The sequence below is a fragment of the Microcaecilia unicolor genome, chromosome 10 (genome assembly GCF_901765095.1).
Source record: "Microcaecilia unicolor chromosome 10, aMicUni1.1, whole genome shotgun sequence".
Classification (NCBI taxonomy): Eukaryota; Metazoa; Chordata; class Amphibia; order Gymnophiona; family Siphonopidae; genus Microcaecilia; species Microcaecilia unicolor.
In genome coordinates, this window is record NC_044040.1 from 98,508,407 (window position 1) to 98,528,628 (window position 20,222).

The window sequence follows — 20,222 nt, forward strand, 5'->3', positions numbered from 1 at the left end:
CAGATACGAGAGACTACACACATTTTCCCCCACCTCATAATAGTTTCTCCAGAATTGATTACTTCCTCATATCTTCTTCCCTACTTTCACTAGTGTTAGAGGCTAACATACACCCAACTGTCATTTCTGATCATGCCCCTATTACATTAAGTCTTTCTTCATATCAATGTCTAAGCACTAAGTCCCCACTATGGCGTATGAATGCTAACCTTTTATCCGATAAAGAAACCAAATAATGGATAAACTACTTTATCTCTGAATTTTTTCGAATAAACTCAAACACCACACTATCCCCTCTCACTGTATGGGAAGCCTTCAAAGCCACTTTGAGGGGTGAAATGATCTCTATTGCAGCATTTAAAAAGAAAGAGCAGAATGCCTTACTTGAAAATTTAGAAAAACAAATTAAAGAAAGTGAGGGCAATTTCCTTGCCACACAAAACAGGAAATTTCTAACAGAATTATATCAACTTAAATATCAATATAACAGAATAGCTAGTGAGTCAGCCACACATGAAATCTTTCAAACCAAATCATACTACTACAATGGAGGCAGTGGTGTGCTGGTAAATTTTTAACAACAGGCTCTCTCTCTGAACCACCTCTGCACCCCCCCCCCTGTCCACCTCTGGGCCCCCCACCCTGTCCACCTCTGCGCCCCCCCCCCACCAAAAAAAAAATAAAACATTTGCAGAGCTGGCTATACCCGGGGAGAGAGCGTGCTTTCAAACAATTCTTACATCCACATTTACCTTCTTTTAATGTAAAAAAAAAAAAAAATCATTTGTCCTCCATTTTTTAAGACACTACCTACCTGCTGGATAGTGATGGCACAAGGAAAGCAAGTTTGGTCCAGTGAAGACTAACTTAAAATAACCTGGCTGTTCCTTAGCTGGGCCGTAGTATTACCGTATTGAAAATGCGACCATACCAACAAGCCTCTGTGGTAATGCTCCACTAATAAGTTAAAAGATTAACTGGATTTCTTGAAAGGATTATATAAACTTAGGATACATCATGATTAGGGACACACACATATGCTTATTTATTCAATATCACAATTCTTCATACAGCCACAAAACAACCTTTTCGGGTAGATAGTGCTCACAATGAGCTCCTTTTATTACCGACCAGAGATAAGAGTTTTCAGTTGCCACAGTATAAGTTATCACAAGAGCAAAATACAAGAAAACCAATATGGGCTGCATTAGGGGCTTATATATAGCCCATTTATGTATAAACAAAAGAAATCTGCATGAAACAAAATATTTATTTTGACTAATAAAACCACTTCCCCCTGAAACATGTTCAAAAGAGAATAATCCATTTGTCTATCTAAAAGGTAAACTTCTACAAAACAGATGAAGACCTGATTCCATGTGTGCCCCAATGAAAGGAGAGTTTAATTCTACTTCCATTTAATTTCAATGTATTCCATCAACTTTATAACACCAGGCTTCCCATGGTAGATTACAACAACAACAACTAAGACACGAACCCATCAGAAAACACAGGATATCCTCATTGAAATTTGGCCATTCATGCCCATTGCCATTGCCCTCTTTCTGTCCCATCCAGTGTTCTATTTTGCCTCTCACTTCCATTTCACATTTTATGATCATTGATCCCCCATTCCCCCCCCCCCCCCACCCCAGTTAAGACACGAACCCATCAGGAAACACAGGATATCCTCACTGAAATTTGGCCATTCACCATTGCCATTGCCCTCTTTCTCTCCCATCCAGTGTTCTATCTTGCCCCCCCTTCCTTTTCACACTTTATGATCATTGATCCCCCATTCCCCCCTCCCCCTGGCTAAATATTATATCGCCGCGGGGCCTAATTACCTGACACTGGCTGGAATGGAACTGAAGATCGAAGATTCTTCTGCCGACGAGGAAGCGGCAGCAGGGGTGTGGAGGAGTGCGCTAGCAGGAAGCAGAAGGCGCTACTAGCCCGTGGCTGCAAGAGTGCCGTGCACTGCGGTCGGCCGTAAGCTGGGACGGACAAAGCAGGAGCCAAACACCTGCAGGAGCCGTTATAGAAGCGGGAAGGGCACAGTCACTGGTTCGACTTCGCAGGGTGCAGCAGAGGAAGGCGTTGTGACGTTCATGGGCGGGACTGGAAGATCGGAGAGCGAGAGGAGCCATAGGGGGAGGAAGGAAGGAAGGCATCATGATGTCGACAGATGGGCGTGACTCGGACAGAGACAGCTGAACAACCGGCTCGCAAAATTCTTCAAAACTTAACAACCGGCTCTGCAGAGCTGGTGCGAGCCGGCTCCAGCACGCCACTGAATGGAGGTAACAAAAGTGGTAGGATTCTAGCAAATTATCTCAAACATAAAAGAACTAAAACTCAAATTTCATCAGTCAAAAACAACAAAAACAAAGTAGTTACTTCATCAGCTGACATATTAAAATCGTTTCATCAATTTTACGGTACCTTGTATATATCTGAGGCAGATGAAGACTCCACAAAAATAAAAAGCTTTCTTGCACATCTTAAGCACCTGCAATGGTCTGACTTGGATAATGAAAATCTATTAAAGCTTATGATATAAAATACTTTTTTCAAGCGCTCAAAGATTTTCTTCCCCATAAAGCACCTGGCCCCGATGGCATTCCTATTGAATGCAGGGTTGCCAGGTGGAAATTTTTTTTCCAGCCCACTGGAGCCCAAAAAACAGCCCAAAAACCGCCCAAACACAAACCCCGCCCCTGACACCCCCACCCCCGCGTCATCACCCCCGCCCCCGCCGTCATAAACCCCGCCCCCGCCGTCACCGGCCCCGCCTCCCACGTCACCGGCCCCGCCTCCCCGTCATTGGCCCCGCCTCTTACATCATCGGCCCCGCCTCCCCGTCATCGGCCCCGCCTCCCCGTCATCGGCCCCGCCTCCCACGTCATCGGCCCCGCCTCCCACGTCACTAACCCCGCCCAAAACGTCATTAACCCCACCCAAAAACGTCACTAACCCCGCCCCCCCGCGGCCGAAAAAACCGCCCGAAGCACAAAAACCAGCCCAAAAAACCGCAACCCGCCGCGGGCAAAAATTTCCCGCGGCGGGTCGCGGAAAACCGCCCAATTGGGCGGTAAAACCGCCCACCTGGCAACACTGATTGAATGTTAAAAAACTTTTCAAAGCTCTCTCTCTCTGCTGTCCTTATTCAATTATTCAACGTCCTAGACCCCTCAATTGTCTCCACAAGTAGATTCACAGAAGCTGTCATTACCATAATACCCAAACCTAATAAAGATCCTCAAATAGTACAGAATTACAAACCCATTTCCCTTCTCAACACAGATTATAAAAGGTATGCAAAAATACTTGCTAACAGACTAAAGAAAATAATTAGCAAAGTTATATCTCCAAATCAAATAGGCTTATGCCGACTAGATTAATATCAGATAACACCAGACTATTTTTCCATCTACTGCAAGCAGCCAAGGTACAGGATTGTCCCATTATTGCTATGTCATTAGACGCGGAGAAGGCATTCGACAGAGTAGAATGGCAATATCTATTCCTAACTCTAGGTTGGTTCGGTGCCTCATCGGCCTTCATAAATAAAATCAAAGTTCTTTACACTCGTCCTACTGCCAGAATAATTGCCAATAATCATCTATCAGATACTATAACTCTACACAGAGGCACACGACAAAGATGTCCCTTGTCCCCATATTTGTTCAATCTGGCATTAGAGCCACGTCTTCTTGCCATTAACTCCCATGCTGAAATTACCTGTCAAAAAACACAATTTAAAATTTCTGCTTACGCAGATGATATACTTCTTTATATTTCCAATCCAACAACTTCTATTCCCCCGCTTTTTTCTCTTATACAATCTTTTTCAGTTTTCTCTGGATTCAAAATCAACCAATCTAAAACAGAAGTCCTGCCGTTTAACATACATGCAGTACCCAATCTAGTCCAACCGTATGATCTTACTAGGTCTTCTAAAGGAATGAGATGCCTTGGTATCGACTTACACTACACATTGCAAGACTCTATTAAATATAACCGTGAAAAATAGTCAAATTTCTCAAGGATCTTCTCTTGCAATGGCATCCTTTACATATCTCATGGTGGGGAAGGGCCAAAACCATCAAAATGATGGTCTCACCCAAAATAAACTTTATATTAAGTATGGTCCCAATCCTTTTCCAATCCTCATTTTATAAACAAGTTGAAAGGCTTCTGACCACTTTTCTTTGGAAATCCAAAACTCCCAGAATCTCTTTTAAAAAAAACTTAAAGCTCCAAGGGAAGAACTTGGAGTCTTTTTTCCTGACTTTTTGCTATACCACAAAGCATTTATTTGTGAGCAAGGCTGTCACTGGTTTCCTTTTGAAAAAGAATATGTTCCTATATGGCTTCAGTTGGAACAATCTATATTTCTCACAGTACATTTACACTTATATGACCACCGTGACCTTCCCCTGGCTGCTGCCCCCACAAGCGCATGGCTGGTGCAGTGCTGCATCCAGGCAGCTCTCCGATGGTCCCTCCTTCCTTCCTACTCTCAGCTCCCCGACCAGCAGCCCTCCTCCTCTCCGTTCCTCCCTCCTCCTGCTCCTTCCTGCCCCCCCCCCACGCGTGTGTGTGTTTTAACCCTTTTACTTTCCGTGGCAGCGACATCAGTGACGAAGAAGGCACTGCAAGCTCGCCTCCGGCTCAAGCTTTTTCCTTCTCTCTTCACACAGTGTCCCGCCTTCTGATGCATGCATGATGCATTTCCTGTTTCTGCGAGGGCGGGACACTGTGTGAAGAGGGATGGGAGAAGCTGGAGGTGAGCCCACAGTGCCTTCTTCTTCACTGACATCGCTGCCACGGAGAGTAAAAGGGTTAAACGCGTGGGGGGGGGCAGGAAGGAATGGAGAGGAGGGCTGTCGGGGAGCTGAGGGAGGGCAGGGAGAATCGCTGGACATGGATGGAGGGCAGGGCAGGGGGAGAGAACAGATTGCTGGACATGGAGAGGAGGAGAGGGCAGGGGGAGAGAACAGATCGCTGGAGAGGAGGGGAGGGCAGGGAAGAGAGGGGAATTGCTGGCCATGGATGGATGGAGGGGAGGGCAGGGAAGAGAGGAGAATTGCTGGACATGGATGGATGAATGGGGGCAGGGGAGAGATGAAATTTGCAGGATATGAGTGGATGGAGGAGAGGGCAGGGGAGAATGGAGAGTTGCTGGACATGGATGGATGGAGGGGAGGGCAAGGAGAGGAGAATTGCTGGACATGGATAGATGAATGGGGGCAGGGGAGAGATGGAATTTGCAGGATATGGGTGGGTGGAGGAGAGGGCAGGGGAGAATGGAGAGTTCCTGGACATGGATGGAGGGGAGGGCAGGGGAGAGAGGAGAATTGCTGGGCATGGATAGATGGGGGGGCAGGGGAGAGAGTAAATTTGCTGAATATGGATGGATGGAGGGGAGGGCAGGGGAGAATGGAGAGTTGTTGGACATGGATGGATGGAGGGTAGGAAAGGGAAGTCAGGAAGGAGATGCACATGGATGGAGGGGAGGGAAGAGAGGAGAGGAGAAATGCTGGACATGGATGGAGTGGAGGGCAGGGAATAGAGGAGAAATGTTGGGCAAGGATGGAGAGAAGGAAAGACGAAGGAAGGAGATGCACATGGATGGAGGGGAAGGGAGATAGGAGAAATGCTGGACATGGATGGAGGGCTGGAAAGACAGAGGAAGTAGATGCACATGGATGGAGGGGAGGGAAGGGGAGGGGAGTGAGGAGAAATGCTGGATATGGATGAAGGGGAAATTGCTGAATTTAAGGGCTGGATTGGAACACTTTGAGGGCAGATGATGAAACTGGAGAAAGGATAGGGACAGAGCTACAGATGGTAGACAGGATGCATAAGGACACAGAAGGATGGTGGACATGGTGAAAGAAAAAATATCAAATGGAAAGACACTGCATAAAACAGAAGACACTGGGACCAAAGCTTATAAAAAAAACTAAATGCTCAGACAGCAAAGGTAGAAAACATTTTTTATTCAGAATTTATTATTTGGAATATGTCAGCTTTTGGAAATGTGCATCTGTGATAATTTGCATCTAAGTTTCAATTTTTCTAGTATTGCTGCATGCTGAGTCTGACTTCTTGAGGTAACTTTCCAGTTCAGTATTTTGCCTTCATATCTGTTGTGTCATGTGTTTTTCATGTGTGATCAAGATGCAGTATTCTGCTAGCGCGTAGTATTTGCTGCCCTTTTTTTTTTTGTTTTGTTTTGTATTTTTTTTCACTAGGTTGTGTACTGGTGTTTTAGAGCTCGGTGTAATTATAGTGCTGCCTTTCCACGCATAAGGTTGTAGCTCGTCCTTTCCTTGGAATTTTGCTGGTATGGTTTGGTAAGGTTACGAGTGTGTTTTTGCACAAGTTTGTTTATAGTGTTTTGCAGTGGAGAGATTGTGTGTTGGCCTTACTGAGGTGGCACCAAAGCATCAGAAAGGGTGTAGAGCCTAAATCATGACACACTACCTCTTGAAGGATCTACATATGGTCGTTAATAAAAGGAGCTCATTGTGAACACTATCCACTCTAAAACGGTGTTTTGTGGCTCTACGTGAGAATTGTGATATTATAATCCCTTGTTTCATATTGTTGATGGTCTGCACTTTCCGTATGGGTGGTATATTGGTGTATTAGGGTCTGCCCAGTGTAATATTTATGGTACAGTAAGGTTCAGAGTGTGTTTTTGCACAAAGTTGTTCATAGTGTTTTGCAGTTGAGTGATTGTGGTTAGTATATGCTTTGAGCAACCACTTTATTCTTTGACATATGATGCATATCTAATATCTAAATTTAATAAAAGGTATTAATTGTGACTTTTATTTTTACTTATTTTTTTTTCTGTGTGTTATCAGACAATTATGGATGTAAACCCCATCCCCTTTAGCCTCCCCAAACAGTTGGGCCACCGACCACCTATGGCGAATGGTACCAAACTCTGTAATAGGGTTGACACCCCAGAGGGTGTGGATAATATGCGGTGGGATCTGGCAAAACTGGAAGAATGGACAATTGATTGGTAACTATGATTTAATGCTACAAAATGCAGGGTCATGCATTTAGGTTGCAAAAAATGCAAGGGAACAGTATAGTATAGGGGGAGAAGTGCTTCTGTGTTCAAAAGAAGAGCGAGACGGTGGGTGATGATCTCAAAGTGGACAAACAGGTAGAAAAGGCGACAGTCAAAGCCAGAAGGATGTTCGGGTGCATAGGGAGAGGAATAGCCAGCAGAAGAAAAGAGGTGATAGTGCCCTTGTATAAGTTTCTGGTGAGGCCCCATTTAGAATATTATATGCAGTTCTGGAGACTGCATCTATGAAAAGATACAAACAGGATGGAGTTGGTCTAGAGGGCAGCTACTAAATTAGTCAGTGGTCTCTGTCATAAAGCATATGGGGACAGACTTAAGGCTCTCAATATGTAATTAGAAGAAACGTGAGAGAGAGGGGTTATGATAGAGATGTTCAAATGGCGTGGCATTTACAGGAGGTGAGCCCCTTTCAAATGAAGGAAAACTCTGGAATGAGAGGGTATAGGATGAAGCTAAGAGGTTATAGGTTCAGGGGTAATCTAAGGAAGTACTTTTTTACAGAAAGGGTGGTGGATCCTTGGAATTGCCTCCCAGTGGAGGAGGTGGAGATGAGGACTGTGTCTGAATTTAAGGAAGTATGGGACAGGCACATAGGATCTCTTAGGGAAAGGAGGAGATAGTGGTTGCCATGGGTGGGCAGACTGGATGGGCCATTTGGCTCTTATCTGCCGTCATGTTTCTCTGTTTCTATTTTCTGATAAGTGAAGGATATGCATTGAGCCATTCAGAGTAGCTGTGACTATTGAGAGACCAGGGGCCCCAGTTGATTGGGGTCATAAGACACACACATTTGGAGGGCTGATCAGAAATGGTTTATCTTGTCGATGTAGGGGCAGAGGGCAGTGTACAAATAGAAGAGTGTAGGCTGTGTTGCTACAAAGGTGAGTGCAGTGCCGTAGACAGTGTGGGCAGAACAATGGCTGGTGTAATTTTTACAGCTTTTCATGCTGTTTTAAATTCTCTCTGCTGTGCACAGTTCATTCTGTCTATTAGTGCTTCCACTGCTGGCCTATGGCAGCCCTGACAGCCAGTAGGGTGGAAGAAGCTGCCTGCGTTTTGTTTCAGCCATTATTTCTAGGCCTATATCCCTGATTAGACAGACAGTTTGCATACAGCTTCAGTTGTGGCCTTTCGGTGAACCTGTGGCACAGTTACTCTTGTTGCAGATTGAATCTGGGTCCCTGATGAAGATTTTTTCGAAACCCTGCAGAGTTGGACTTTATACAGATTTTGCTAGCATTGGAAGATTGGAATTTGGAGACTTCTTTTGAAAAATCCTGCGTGAGAAGCAAGATGGCTGTCGGGTGTAATGCACACACCCGACAGCCTTAAGATAAGTGCACCTTACTTATGAATATCTCTTAGGAACATTTGTAACAGTATTGTGTTTAGCTATAGAGTATCTTATTTCAGCATATTTGAGCACAGCAGTTAACAACTGTATTTTCTTGTATCCCTTTGCGAATATGACACATCCGTGATATTGGGATAGTTCATTGCAGATATTCATGGTAGAGGAGAATATTATACATGTGACTTAGTGGTGATATTTTGTGCTGGGTTTGGCACTTACTGTTGACACTAGGAGCACTTGGTAGTGCCCACATTTATATACAGGAGATTTTCAGTGATTGAGAAACTTATCCACCCTCTAGGTAGTTCCTTTGACTTTTTGGTGGCACTCCGCTTGGGTGAGTTATTACTCTGAGAATTTCTCCTTTATCACCTTTCAATTAGCAACACTTTCCCTTATCCTTCTTGACTCTTTTCATATCCTGGTTTTGCCGTGTTGTTTATTAATCATTTACCTGTGGTAATTATTTTGGATTACGTATTTTTTATTGGACTAACATTACTTTTTTTTACTAGTTTTTGGTGGCCAAAACTTCCTTCCTTAAGTCAGGAGAAGCATACTATACTGTCCTGACCTGAAAAAGAAGGGTTTGATCTCTGAAAGTTAGTAAAAAATGTATATAGTCCAACATAAAGGTGTCACCTTACTTTTTTTTTTTTTTTTGCATTTTTCTTTTATTTATATTTATTAACTTTTAAAGTGGACTAACACAGCTACCACATCCTACAAAAATGTTTTTTTTTTCTATCTTTGCTGTCTAGCCATTTAGTTTTTCTAATTGTTTTGGTTCAAGTCTCTGGTTACTGCTTTCCTATCTTGTTTTAACTCTCTATCCAAGGGTCTTCTGTCTATGTGTAATTTTTTCCATTCTTCTTCACCTTTTTCACTATAACCAACACTGATCTGTTCCAGCTCTATTGGTGCTTGAGCACCCCTAATACTTTGAGTGTGTCCAGGGAGGAATGATTTCTATTGGGTTTAGCATCCCCAATCATTTTGAAAAGTTGACTCCAAAGCCCCCACCTATCTAGTCTTGCCCAATTTCTCTCACTTTCCCCAGCCCATAGCCTTTGTTTCTCCCCCCTTTTATCCAATATTACCCCATCTCTCTCTCCCTGTCACTCTATCTCCCCCTCTCATCCAGTCTTCCCTCATTTCTCGTTCCCCCCCCACTTATCCAGTCTTGCCCAATTTCTCTCACTCTCCCCAGCCCATAGCCTTTGTCTCTTCCCCCTTTATCCAGTATCACTCCATCTCTCTCTGTCACTCTTTCTCTCTCTCCCCTCCCCTCCCATCCAGTCTTGCCTTGTTTCTCTCTCTCTATCCCCACCTATCTGGTCTTTCCCAATTCCTCTCTCCCCCAGCCCATAGCCTCTTTCTCTCCCCCTTTTATCCAGTATCACCCCATCTCAATCTGTCACTCTTTCTCTCCACCCCCATCTATCCAGTCTTGCCTAATTTCTTCTCTCTCTGTCCTCCCTCCCATCCACTGCAGCCCTGCAGTACAGTCTCACTCTCTCCCTCCCGTGCATCTCTGCCTAGCCCCCCCCTAATAAACTACCAGCTCTCTGCAGCACCGCTAGTGCTTCCTGTGCCAGTCCCTGAATTTTACATTAGAGGAGGTGGGTCTAGCACAGGTAGCACTAGCAGTGCTGCAGGCAGCCAGTTCCCACATTTCTCCCATGGGAGGGAAGGAGCAAACTGTGCTGCAGGGCTATGATGGATGGAAGGGGAAAGGGAGTGGGCCCTACATGCAGTGAAGGTGCGGTTCAGGCTGGGGAGGCAGCTGAGCCTGACAACAAAAAAGTAATAGCCAATCAACAGCTGTTCTGGGCAGGTATAGAGGGCAGGGACTAGGATTTCCATGTGATGTCAGACCCTGACGCATCTGATAGGGCTTGAACTTCCAGTCCCAGCTCAGTTGTTTTTAGGACCAGAGGTTCAGGCCCAATCAGATGGAAGCCGGTATGATATTGTTTAGATATATTTTTTTTAAATTACTTTCCAAATTTGTACTTTGTTACTGAGTGCAAAAGTACAGAGTAAATGTAACTCATTACAAGTAAAAGTACTGCTAATTGTATTTAAGTACTGTAACAAAGTACTTCATTACTTACCCATCTTTGCCGGTGGTATCTGGGCAGCAATTACCACTGGCTAAGCACTGGCACTACAAAAATAGAAAATATCTTTGTAGCACCAGAGATGGTGCTTGCTGGGAGTGGGAACTACCACCAGGCTCCTGCGGTAGTTCCAGATTGGCGCACAGCAAGCCTGTTGCTGCATGCCAACCCTTTATTAAAAGGGCTCCTATATATACCTGACAGTAACCTGACTTCAGAAATGCAGCTTCTTCCATCTTTCAATGCAAAGCCTATTGTTTGCTGAAGCTGTGACCTTGCATACAGCAAAGACTGCTGACAAGGGTCTCAATGTGCTGGAATAACAAGGTCATTATCACCATCAATATCATGGCCAGAGCAGCCAAGGACTTTTGGAATTACCCTTGCAGCTGGAGAGACACTGTGGCTGGCAGGTCACATGTTGTTTATAAAACCCTGGCTTCTTGTCAAGGCGACTCCTTCAGTGTGGTGCCAGTGAAACAATAAGTTGACCCTTGATGCCACAATATTTGGAGTAAACAAAGTTATGTGTGCATCACCCCAAAGCCAGAATGTACATCATCAGCATAGCTGCTGCCCATGATTTCTGTATTTAAAAAAGGGACTCTTATCTGATGCAAGGGCTGCTGTGTTGATGTCCCATTAAAAGAGCAGACCTGCATTGGACCCAATGGACCATCTGAGAAACACGCTGCCATTCACAGGTCAGCATCAGGTTGTATGCTTGCTATGTACCTTTGTATACTTGCTGTGGATTCAGAGTGATTCTCTTACTCTGGAGTCTAGTTAGGGATTTATGGCCATTTATTCTAAGCTGTTTCTATGATAAGAATTTCTTTATTCTTGCCTTCTTTGCACAGTATCTTTGCTGCTCTTGTAAATAAATGCATACTATATTTTTATAATACTTGGTTGTGAAGTTAGTTCTTTCTATTATTTAGGGTGCAATGAGTTGGGTCTAAGGGTAAGAGAGTAACAACATCTATAATGTGGTGTATTTATTTTTGCATGATTTCTTATGAAATAATTTGTATACTTTATTTCTTTTTATTACCTTCTTTAATGGAAAAGTTATAATTGAAAAATAAAGTTTTTATGGTTGTGTTGATTTCTTAAAGTAATGTATAAGAGAAATGTATTTCCAATAATATATAATATGTAAATACAAATAACATAGGAGCTTTTTAATAAAGTTTAGTACATGCTAACAAAGGGCCTCTTTTACAAAGCTGCATTAGCGGTCCCCGGTGCAGCAATGCTATGCAATGCTAATGAAACCCAGAATTAGCATGCACTAATTGCTAAAAAGCCCATTTTTTTTGCTTCTGACACTTCACTCACTAAGGCTGGTATCACCAGAAACCTATTTCTGTTAATATTTAGGCAAGGTGTCAGGTACCCTAATAACACTCCAAACAGGTTATATCTGTATGCGCCCACAGGGGGAAAACAAGGGAATACAGGATGGAAGGGAGGAAATATGAGATGCTGAAGGAATATTGTACAGGACGAGAGAGAGAAAAGAGAGGGAGAAGGAGGGGTGTTCTGTTGGAGCTGTTGCCAGCAGAAGGACAGCCTTGTTCCTTCTGTCAAAGGAGAGAGAACGGTGCTAGAGCAGCCACTGGTAAGTGAAGGGGGAGGGGCATCATTTTTAATATCTGTTCCAATTTTATAAAAAGCTGGTCCCGCCACTAATGCTAGTAGTCAAACCAGAGTATTTTATGTCAGAGAAGTTTTGGGAATGTTCAGATATGTTCTTTCTCAATATAACAAAATTTTTCAAACCCTCATTAAGTTATACAATTGTGGACAGAAAATATAGAATATGAGGTAATTCCAATGCAAATGGGTGTTTAATTCTAGTTTCCAGAACTACTATAACTATGTATTTTCCAACCTTTGAGCTTTACTTTTGGTTCTTGATGTCTTGTTAACAGTTTATATCAAATATTTCTTATCACTATTATAATTTTATTAACATCATTGTGACTGCCCTTCCTGTTTTAGGATATGGAAGGAGTGGCTCAGCTGCGAGAACATAGGACAGCTACATACTGTGCTGTGATGACAGATAATGGAGAACTCAGTCTTGGCCTGGGAGATATGGATATCCACCAACAGATAACAGAAGATTATGTAAGGAAAACCTATGCATTACTTTATTTATTGATTGATTGATTGATTAGGATTTATTTACCGCCTTTTGAAGGACCTCACTCAAGGTGGTGTACAGTAAGAATAAATCAAACATAGGCAATTACAGCAGTAAAAATATTCAAATAACAATACAAAGTTCATAAGTATTGATATACTGGGAAAGACCAAAGGTCCATCAAGCCCAGCATCCTGTTTCCAACAGTGGCCAATCCAGGTCACAAATACCTGGCAAGATCCCAAAAAAGTACAAAATATTTTATACTGCTTTTCCCAGAAATAGTGGATTTTCCCCAAGTCTATTTAATAATGGTCTATGGACTTTTTCTTTAGGAAGTCGTCCAAACTTTTTTAAAACTCCGTTAAGCGAATCGCCTTTACCACATTCCAGAGTTTAATTACACGTTGAGTGAAGAAATATTTTCTCTGATTCGTTGCTACATTGTAGCTTCATCACATGCCCCCTAGTCCTAGTATTTTTGGAAAGCGTAAACAGACGCTTCACATCTACCCTTTCCACTCCACTCATTATTTTATAGATCTCTATCATATCTCCCCTCAGCCGCCTTTTCTCCAAGCTGAAGAACCCTAGCCGCTTTAGCCTTTCTTCATAGGGAAGTCGTCCCATCCCCTTTATCATTTTTGTCGCCCTTCTCTGTACCTTTTCTAATTCCACTATATCTTTTTTGAGATGTGGCGACCAGAATTGAACACAATATTCGAGGTGCGGTCGCACCATGGAGTGATATAAAGGCATTATAACATCCCCAAGTATGGCGTGGAGGGGCATAATCGAACGTGAACGCCCATCTCCATGGGTGTCTATGTCCGAAAACGGGTATGTGAAGAGGCGGGACAGACCGTATTATTGAAAAAGATGGGCGTCCATCTTTCGTTTCGAAAATACGGTTTGGATGGAGAAAATGCCATGGATTTGGTCCCTTCTGAGATGGGCGGTTTTTTTTTTTTGCGATAATGGAAACTAAAAACGCCCAGCTCAGAAACGTCCCAATCCAAGCCATTTGGTCGTGGGAGGGACAAATGTATAACACTACCATAGCTCTTAGGGGTGAAGGGGGCAACTACATGTCCCGTCCCGGGCTCTTACCTGGCGGCCCGCAGTAGGGGGCGAGGACCAACGGAGGCCGCGGGATCCGGGGCGGCGGGGACGAGCCGCCGACGGGGCTGGCGCTGCCGCGGGCCGCTCCGAGGCCGGCGATCCGCTGGGGCAAGCGCCGGCCTCGGAGAAGGAGATTCGCCGGCCAAGATGGCGGCGCCGGCGTCGTCGTCCTCCTCGCTGGAGCGGACCCGCGAGCCAGCCCCGCCTACTCGCGCCGGATTGGCGCATCAATAAGGAGACCCCGCCCGCCGAGCAGGCTGGCCAATCCAGGCCTCCTGTGCCTGCCTGGGCCAGGGGGATTGGCTCCAGCTGCTGGCAGGGGAAGGACGGGCGGGGGATTTAAACCACGAAACGGAAGGAGTTCAGTGCTTCCGTTTCGTTCATCAGAAGCCCACACAGTGGATCGGAGACTGTGTCCTCTTCAGCTAGCCGTCCTTGCTAGCCACCTTCAGAGACCGTGTCTTCTTCAGCTAGCCGTCCTTGCTAGCCACCTTCAAGACTGTGTCTTCTTCAGCTAGCCGTCCTTGCTAGCCACCTTCAGAGACTGTGTCCTCTTCAGCTAGCCGTCCTTGCTAGCCACCTTCAAGACTGTGTCTTCTTCAGCTAGCCGTCCTTGCTAGCCACCTTCAAGACTGTGTCTTCTTCAGCCAGCCGTCCTTGCTAGCCACCTTCAGAGACTGTGTCTTCTTCAGCTAGCCGTCCTTGCTAGCCACCTTCAAGACTGTGTCTTCTTCAGCTAGCCGTCCTTGCTAGCCACCTTCAGAGGCTGTGTCTTCTTCAGCTAGCCGTCCTTGCTAGCCACCTTCAAGACTGTGTCTTCTTCAGCTAGCCGTCCTTGCTAGCCACCTTCAGAGACTGTGTCTTCTTCAGCTAGCCGTCCTTGCTAGCCACCTTCAGAGACTGTGTCCTCTTCCGCTAGCCGTCCTTGCTAGCCACCTTCAGAAACTGTGTCTTCTTCAGCTAGCCGCCCTTGCTAGCCGCCCTCTAGAGACTGAGTTGCTGACTACCAGCCAGGCCGACCGTCACCCCGCGGTTCCAGCAGTCCTGCTGACCGCCTGCAGCTGAGGGCTCAACCCTCGGTGAACGGCGGTCGCCGCGGGTGAAGATCCGGGGTGCGCGGCGGTCCTCGGAGGTCTTACCAGGCCTCCGGGAACCCAAGGGCTCACCAACAACCACCACAGGACAGGAAACGGAAGCCATGAGCTCGCCTACGCAGCCCGATCTACGGGACCTGGCTAAGGTACTTCAGCAGCAGCAGGAGCAGCTGAACGCCCTGTCGGGGGCGCTCCAAAACGTATGCTCTCAACTTTCTACGCTTCAGGTACTGAACCAGGCCGCTGCGGTCCAGGGGGCCGCAGCGGCTCCCCGTTCGGGAGGGTTCCGCACGGGACCTCGGTTCCCTGAGCCGGCACGATATAATGGGGCCCCCGGAGGTTGCTGGGGGTTCCTCAATCAGTGCAACTTGGCTTTCCGGATGCAACCGGAGACCTTTGCTTCGGATCAAAGTAAAGTGGGATATATCATGGGCCTTTGTGAAGGGAAGGCCCAGGCCTGGGTGGCCCCACTTAACGAGCAACAGGACCCCATCTTGGATGACTATAGTGAATTTCAGCGCCGGTTCCGTATGGTGTTCGACCTTCCTGGGAGACCATCTTCCATGGCATCGGAACTGCTGCGAATTCATCAGGGTGAGGGAACGGTGGCCGATTATGCCATTCGTTTCCGGACTTTAGCCACGGAGCTCCGTTGGAACCCGGAGTCCTTAATGGCTATCTTTACGGAAGGCTTACAAGAACGAATCAAGGACGAGTTGGCCGGGCGAGAGGTCCCAGGCCAACTGGACGCTCCGATTTCGCTCTGTATCCGCGTAGATACCCGGTTCCAGGAGCGAGCAAGAGCCCGGGCGGAACGGCAGAAGTGGGCACGGGGAACGTCCCGGACTACTAAGGGGCCGTCTCCTCGCCGTGGGAACCGGGACTCCAAGGAGAATGGGGAGGAGCCGATGGTGATGGGCCGTCAACGACTGGCCTCGTCCAACAGGAAGAAACGCTTGTGGGACGGACTGTGCCTCTATTGTGGTGAGGCCGGACATTTTATTCGAGCCTGCCCCTCCCGGGCGGGAAACATCTCCCCCAAGGCACCTTGAGGGGAGGGGTCTTGGGGCATGCCGCTCCCCTACCAGATTCCTTGATCTCACTGCCAGTAATTCTACGGTGGCACGAGACCGCTATCCAGACCCGGGCCCTGGTGGACTCTGGATCGGGGGGCAACTTCATCGGGTATGAACTGCTACAACAGATGGGCTGGCCCACGCTCCCGCGGCGTCCAGCGTTGCAAATCACCTCCATCCAGGGAACTACATTACCGCAGCCGGTCACGGAGATCACCTCCTTTTTAACCTTGCAGGTGGGGGAGGATCACCGGGAGGAAATCCAATTCCTAGTACTATCCCAGACCATTCATCCAGTGGTTCTGGGATTGCCCTGGCTACGGAGTCATAGCCCTGTTATTGACTGGACCAAAGGAGGTATCCAAGCTTGGGGTAGTTCCTGCCGAGAGAACTGTTGTAAGGGCCGGACCGACAGCTGCCCCGCATTTACTAGTATGCCCGGGGGGGCGTGGATGGAGTTGGGCTCCCTGCCCATGGACTATAGGGACTTTGCAGATGTGTTTTGTCCAGTGGAGGCGGAAGTTCTACCGCCTTATCGGTCGTTTGACTGCGCCATTAACTTGATGGCAGATACCATGCCACCGCGGGGCCGACTGTATACTCTGTCCCTAGGGGAGTCCAAGACTATGCAGGAGTATATCCGGGAGAATCTGCGAAGAGGCTTCATCCGGCCCTCTACGTCCTCGGCCGGGGCCGGGTTCTTTTTTGTTACTAAAAAGGATGGCTCCTTGAGGCCCTGTATCGACTATCGGGGGTTAAATGCCATCACGGTAAAGGATCGCTTTCCTCTACCGCTCATTCCCAAACTCTTTGACAGGCTGCAAGTAGCCCAGATGTTTACCAAGTTGGACTTACGGGGGGCCTACAACTTAGTGCGGATCCGGCGAGGGGACGAATGGAAGACGGCCTTTAACACCCACGAGGGACATTTCGAGTATCGGGTGATGCCATTTGGCTTATGTAATGCCCCTGCGGTGTTTCAGCGACTTATTAATTATGTGCTCGAGGATTTACTGAACTCCATGGTAATTGTGTATCTGGACGACATCTTGGTGTTTTCCCAAAACCCCGCGGAACATGTGGGTCATGTTCGCGCAGTGCTGCAGCGGCTACGACAATACCGCCTGTTTGCTAAACTCAGCAAGTGCGCTTTTCATCAGAAGTCGTTACCATTTTTGGGACACATTCTGTTACCCGGGGGGCTACAGATGGAACCGGACAAACTCCGGGCAATTCGAGAATGGCCACAACCGCTGGGATTGAAAGCACTGCAACGTTTTTTAGGATTCGCGAACTACTATCGTCAGTTTATTCCCCAGTATTCTCAACTGACGGCGCCGTTGACAGCGCTCACTAGAAAGAACGCGAGGGTCCGGGACTGGCCGCCCGAGGCGCAGGTGGCCTTTCGCCAGGTAAAGGAGGCATTCAACTCAGCGTCCATTTTACTAGCCCCGGATCCAGACAAACCCTTTATTGTGGAAGTGGATGCGTCTGCGTTGGGAGCCGGGGCGGTCCTCTCGCAGGTGAATTCTAAGGGCCGGCGCCAGCCGTGCTCTTTCTTCTCTCGTAGATTCTCCCCGGCGGAATGTAATTACACGGTAGGGGACAGGGAGCTCTTAACTTTAAAATTAGCCCTGCAGGAATGGAGACACCTGCTGGAGGGAGCGGAACATCGATTCACGGTAATCACGGACCACAAGAATCTACTGTATCTACAAGAGGCTCAACGGCTCAATCCCCGACAAGCCCGGTGGTCATTGTTTTTTGCCAGATTTCATTTTCAATTAGTTTTCCGGGCGGCTGCTCAAAATACCCCTGCGGACTCCCTCTCCAGAGCATTTGAGGTTCCAGAGGAGACTAAGGAGACCCATGCCATGTTGGATCCGGCATGCCTCAGCGCGGCCATGGGGGAGGTGGCTCCTACTAGAGAACTAGTGCCGGCCGCTGAACGAGCGAAAGTAATGCAATGGGGGCATTCGTCCAGATGGGCGGGACATTTTGGGTATCAGAAGACTCTGAGGCTCATTGCCAGGCAGTATCAATGGCCTCAGATGAGGCGGGACATTCTTCAATTTGTCACCACCTGCCCTGTGTGCGCCCGGATCAAACCGGTGATCGGGACCCCCATGGGGAAGCTACAACCACTGCCCGTACCGACGGGGCCCTGGACGGAGCTTTCCATGGATTTTATCACCGACCTCCCCAGTTCTCGGGGACATACGGTGATTTGGGTGGTAATTGACCATTTTTCCCGAATGGCCCATTTCGTTCCCTTGCCAGGACTTCCTTCGGCGGTCGCATTAGCTCAACTCTTCATTCAACACATTTTTCGACTTCACGGGCTGCCTCTGCGGATTATTAGTGACCGAGGCCCCCAATTCACCTCGCGTTTCTGGAGGGCCTTGTGTACTGCATTGGGGGTGAAGACCCATTTCTCATCAGCATACCATCCCCAAACCAATGGCATGGTCGAGAGGACGAACCAAACGTTAAAAGGGTTCTTACGAGCATTCGTCAACAAACGCCAAGATAACTGGGTCGCCCTACTCCCTTGGGCCGAGTTTGCATATAATCACAGTGTCCACTCGGCCCCGGGAGACTCTCCATTCTTCTTGGTGTATGGACGACATCCTCGACTTCCAGCATCTTTCCCGTCTGGATCTCCGACTCCCAGGGTTAATGAAACTCTGGCAGATCTGCAAAGAGTCTGGGAAACGGCCCGAGAACAACTGCAGAAGGCAGCCACCAAATACAAGACCTTTGCAGATCGGCATCGGAAAACCGCTCCCGTCTTGCAACCAGGGCAGAAGGTATGGTTAAGCACGAAATACCTCCGGCTTCGGGTGCCCTCCCGTAGATTGGGACCTCGGTACATTGGACCCTTTGCAATCCAATCCCGAATTGGAGCAGTGACATATCGATTGCGGCTACCGAGTACTCTGCGGGTGCATAACGCTTTCCATATTTCCTTATTGAAGAGTTTTTGAGGGTCTCGATGGCATCCTCAACGGCAGGAAACCGAAGATCTAGACGCAGATCCCGATCCAGAGTTTGAAGTGGATGAGGTCCTGGATGCAAAAAGACAGCGAGGAAAGCTATATTACTTATTGTCCTGGAAAAATTTTGGCCCTGAAGACAACTCCTGGGAACCCGCTGCGAATGTGCATGCTCCAGAATTGGTCAAAGCCTTCCACGCCCGGTATCCTTCCAAACCCGGGCCCAGGGAGAAGGGGGCATCCGGGGAGGATACTGTCCCGTCCTGGGCTCTTACCTGGCGGCCCGCAGTAGGGGGCGAGGACCAACGGAGGCCGCGGGATCCGGGGCGGCGGGGACGAGCCGCCGACGGGGCTGGCGCTGCCGCGGGCCGCTCCGAGGCCGGCGATCCGCTGGGGCAAGCGCCGGCCTCGGAGAAGGAGATTCGCCGGCCAAGATGGCGGCGCCGGCGTCGTCGTCCTCCTCGCTGGAGCGGACCCGCGAGCCAGCCCCGCCTACTCGCGCCGGATTGGCGCATCAATAAGGAGACCCCGCCCGCCGAGCAGGCTGGCCAATCCAGGCCTCCTGTGCCTGCCTGGGCCAGGGGGATTGGCTCCAGCTGCTGGCAGGGGAAGGACGGGCGGGGGATTTAAACCACGAAACGGAAGGAGTTCAGTGCTTCTGTTTCGTTTGTCAGAAGCCCACACAGTGGATCGGAGACTGTGTCCTCTTCAGCTAGCCGTCCTTGCTAGCCACCTTCAAGACTGTGTCTTCTTCAGCTAGCCGTCCTTGCTAGCCACCTTCAGAGACTGTGTCCTCTTCAGCTAGCCGTCCTTGCTAGCCACCTTCAGAGACTGTGTCTTCTTCAGCTAGCCGTCCTTGCTAGCCACCTTCAGAGACTGTGTCCTCTTCCGCTAGCCGTCCTTGCTAGCCACCTTCAGAAACTGTGTCTTCTTCAGCTAGCCGCCCTTGCTAGCCGCCCTCTAGAGACTGAGTTGCTGACTACCAGCCAGGCCGACCGTCACCCCGCGGTTCCAGCAGTCCTGCTGACCGCCTGCAGCTGAGGGCTCAACCCTCGGTGAACGGCGGTCGCCGCGGGTGAAGATCCGGGGTGCGCGGCGGTCCTCGGAGGTCTTACCAGGCCTCCGGGAACCCAAGGGCTCACCAACAACCACCACAGGACACTACATGTGGGTACAGTGGGTTTTAGA

General features: G+C 48.0%; 1 protein-coding gene across 1 annotated transcript in view; it reads left to right on the forward strand.

Moving 5' to 3' along the window:
* LOC115478487 overlaps window positions 1-20,222 on the forward strand; it is a 526,789-nt gene that overhangs the window by 22,893 nt on the left and 483,674 nt on the right. Inside the window, exon 2 of the mRNA XM_030215853.1 lies at window positions 12,602-12,730. Coding sequence (XP_030071713.1) covers window positions 12,602-12,730 — 129 coding nt within the window. The remainder of the gene's footprint in view (window positions 1-12,601; window positions 12,731-20,222) is intronic.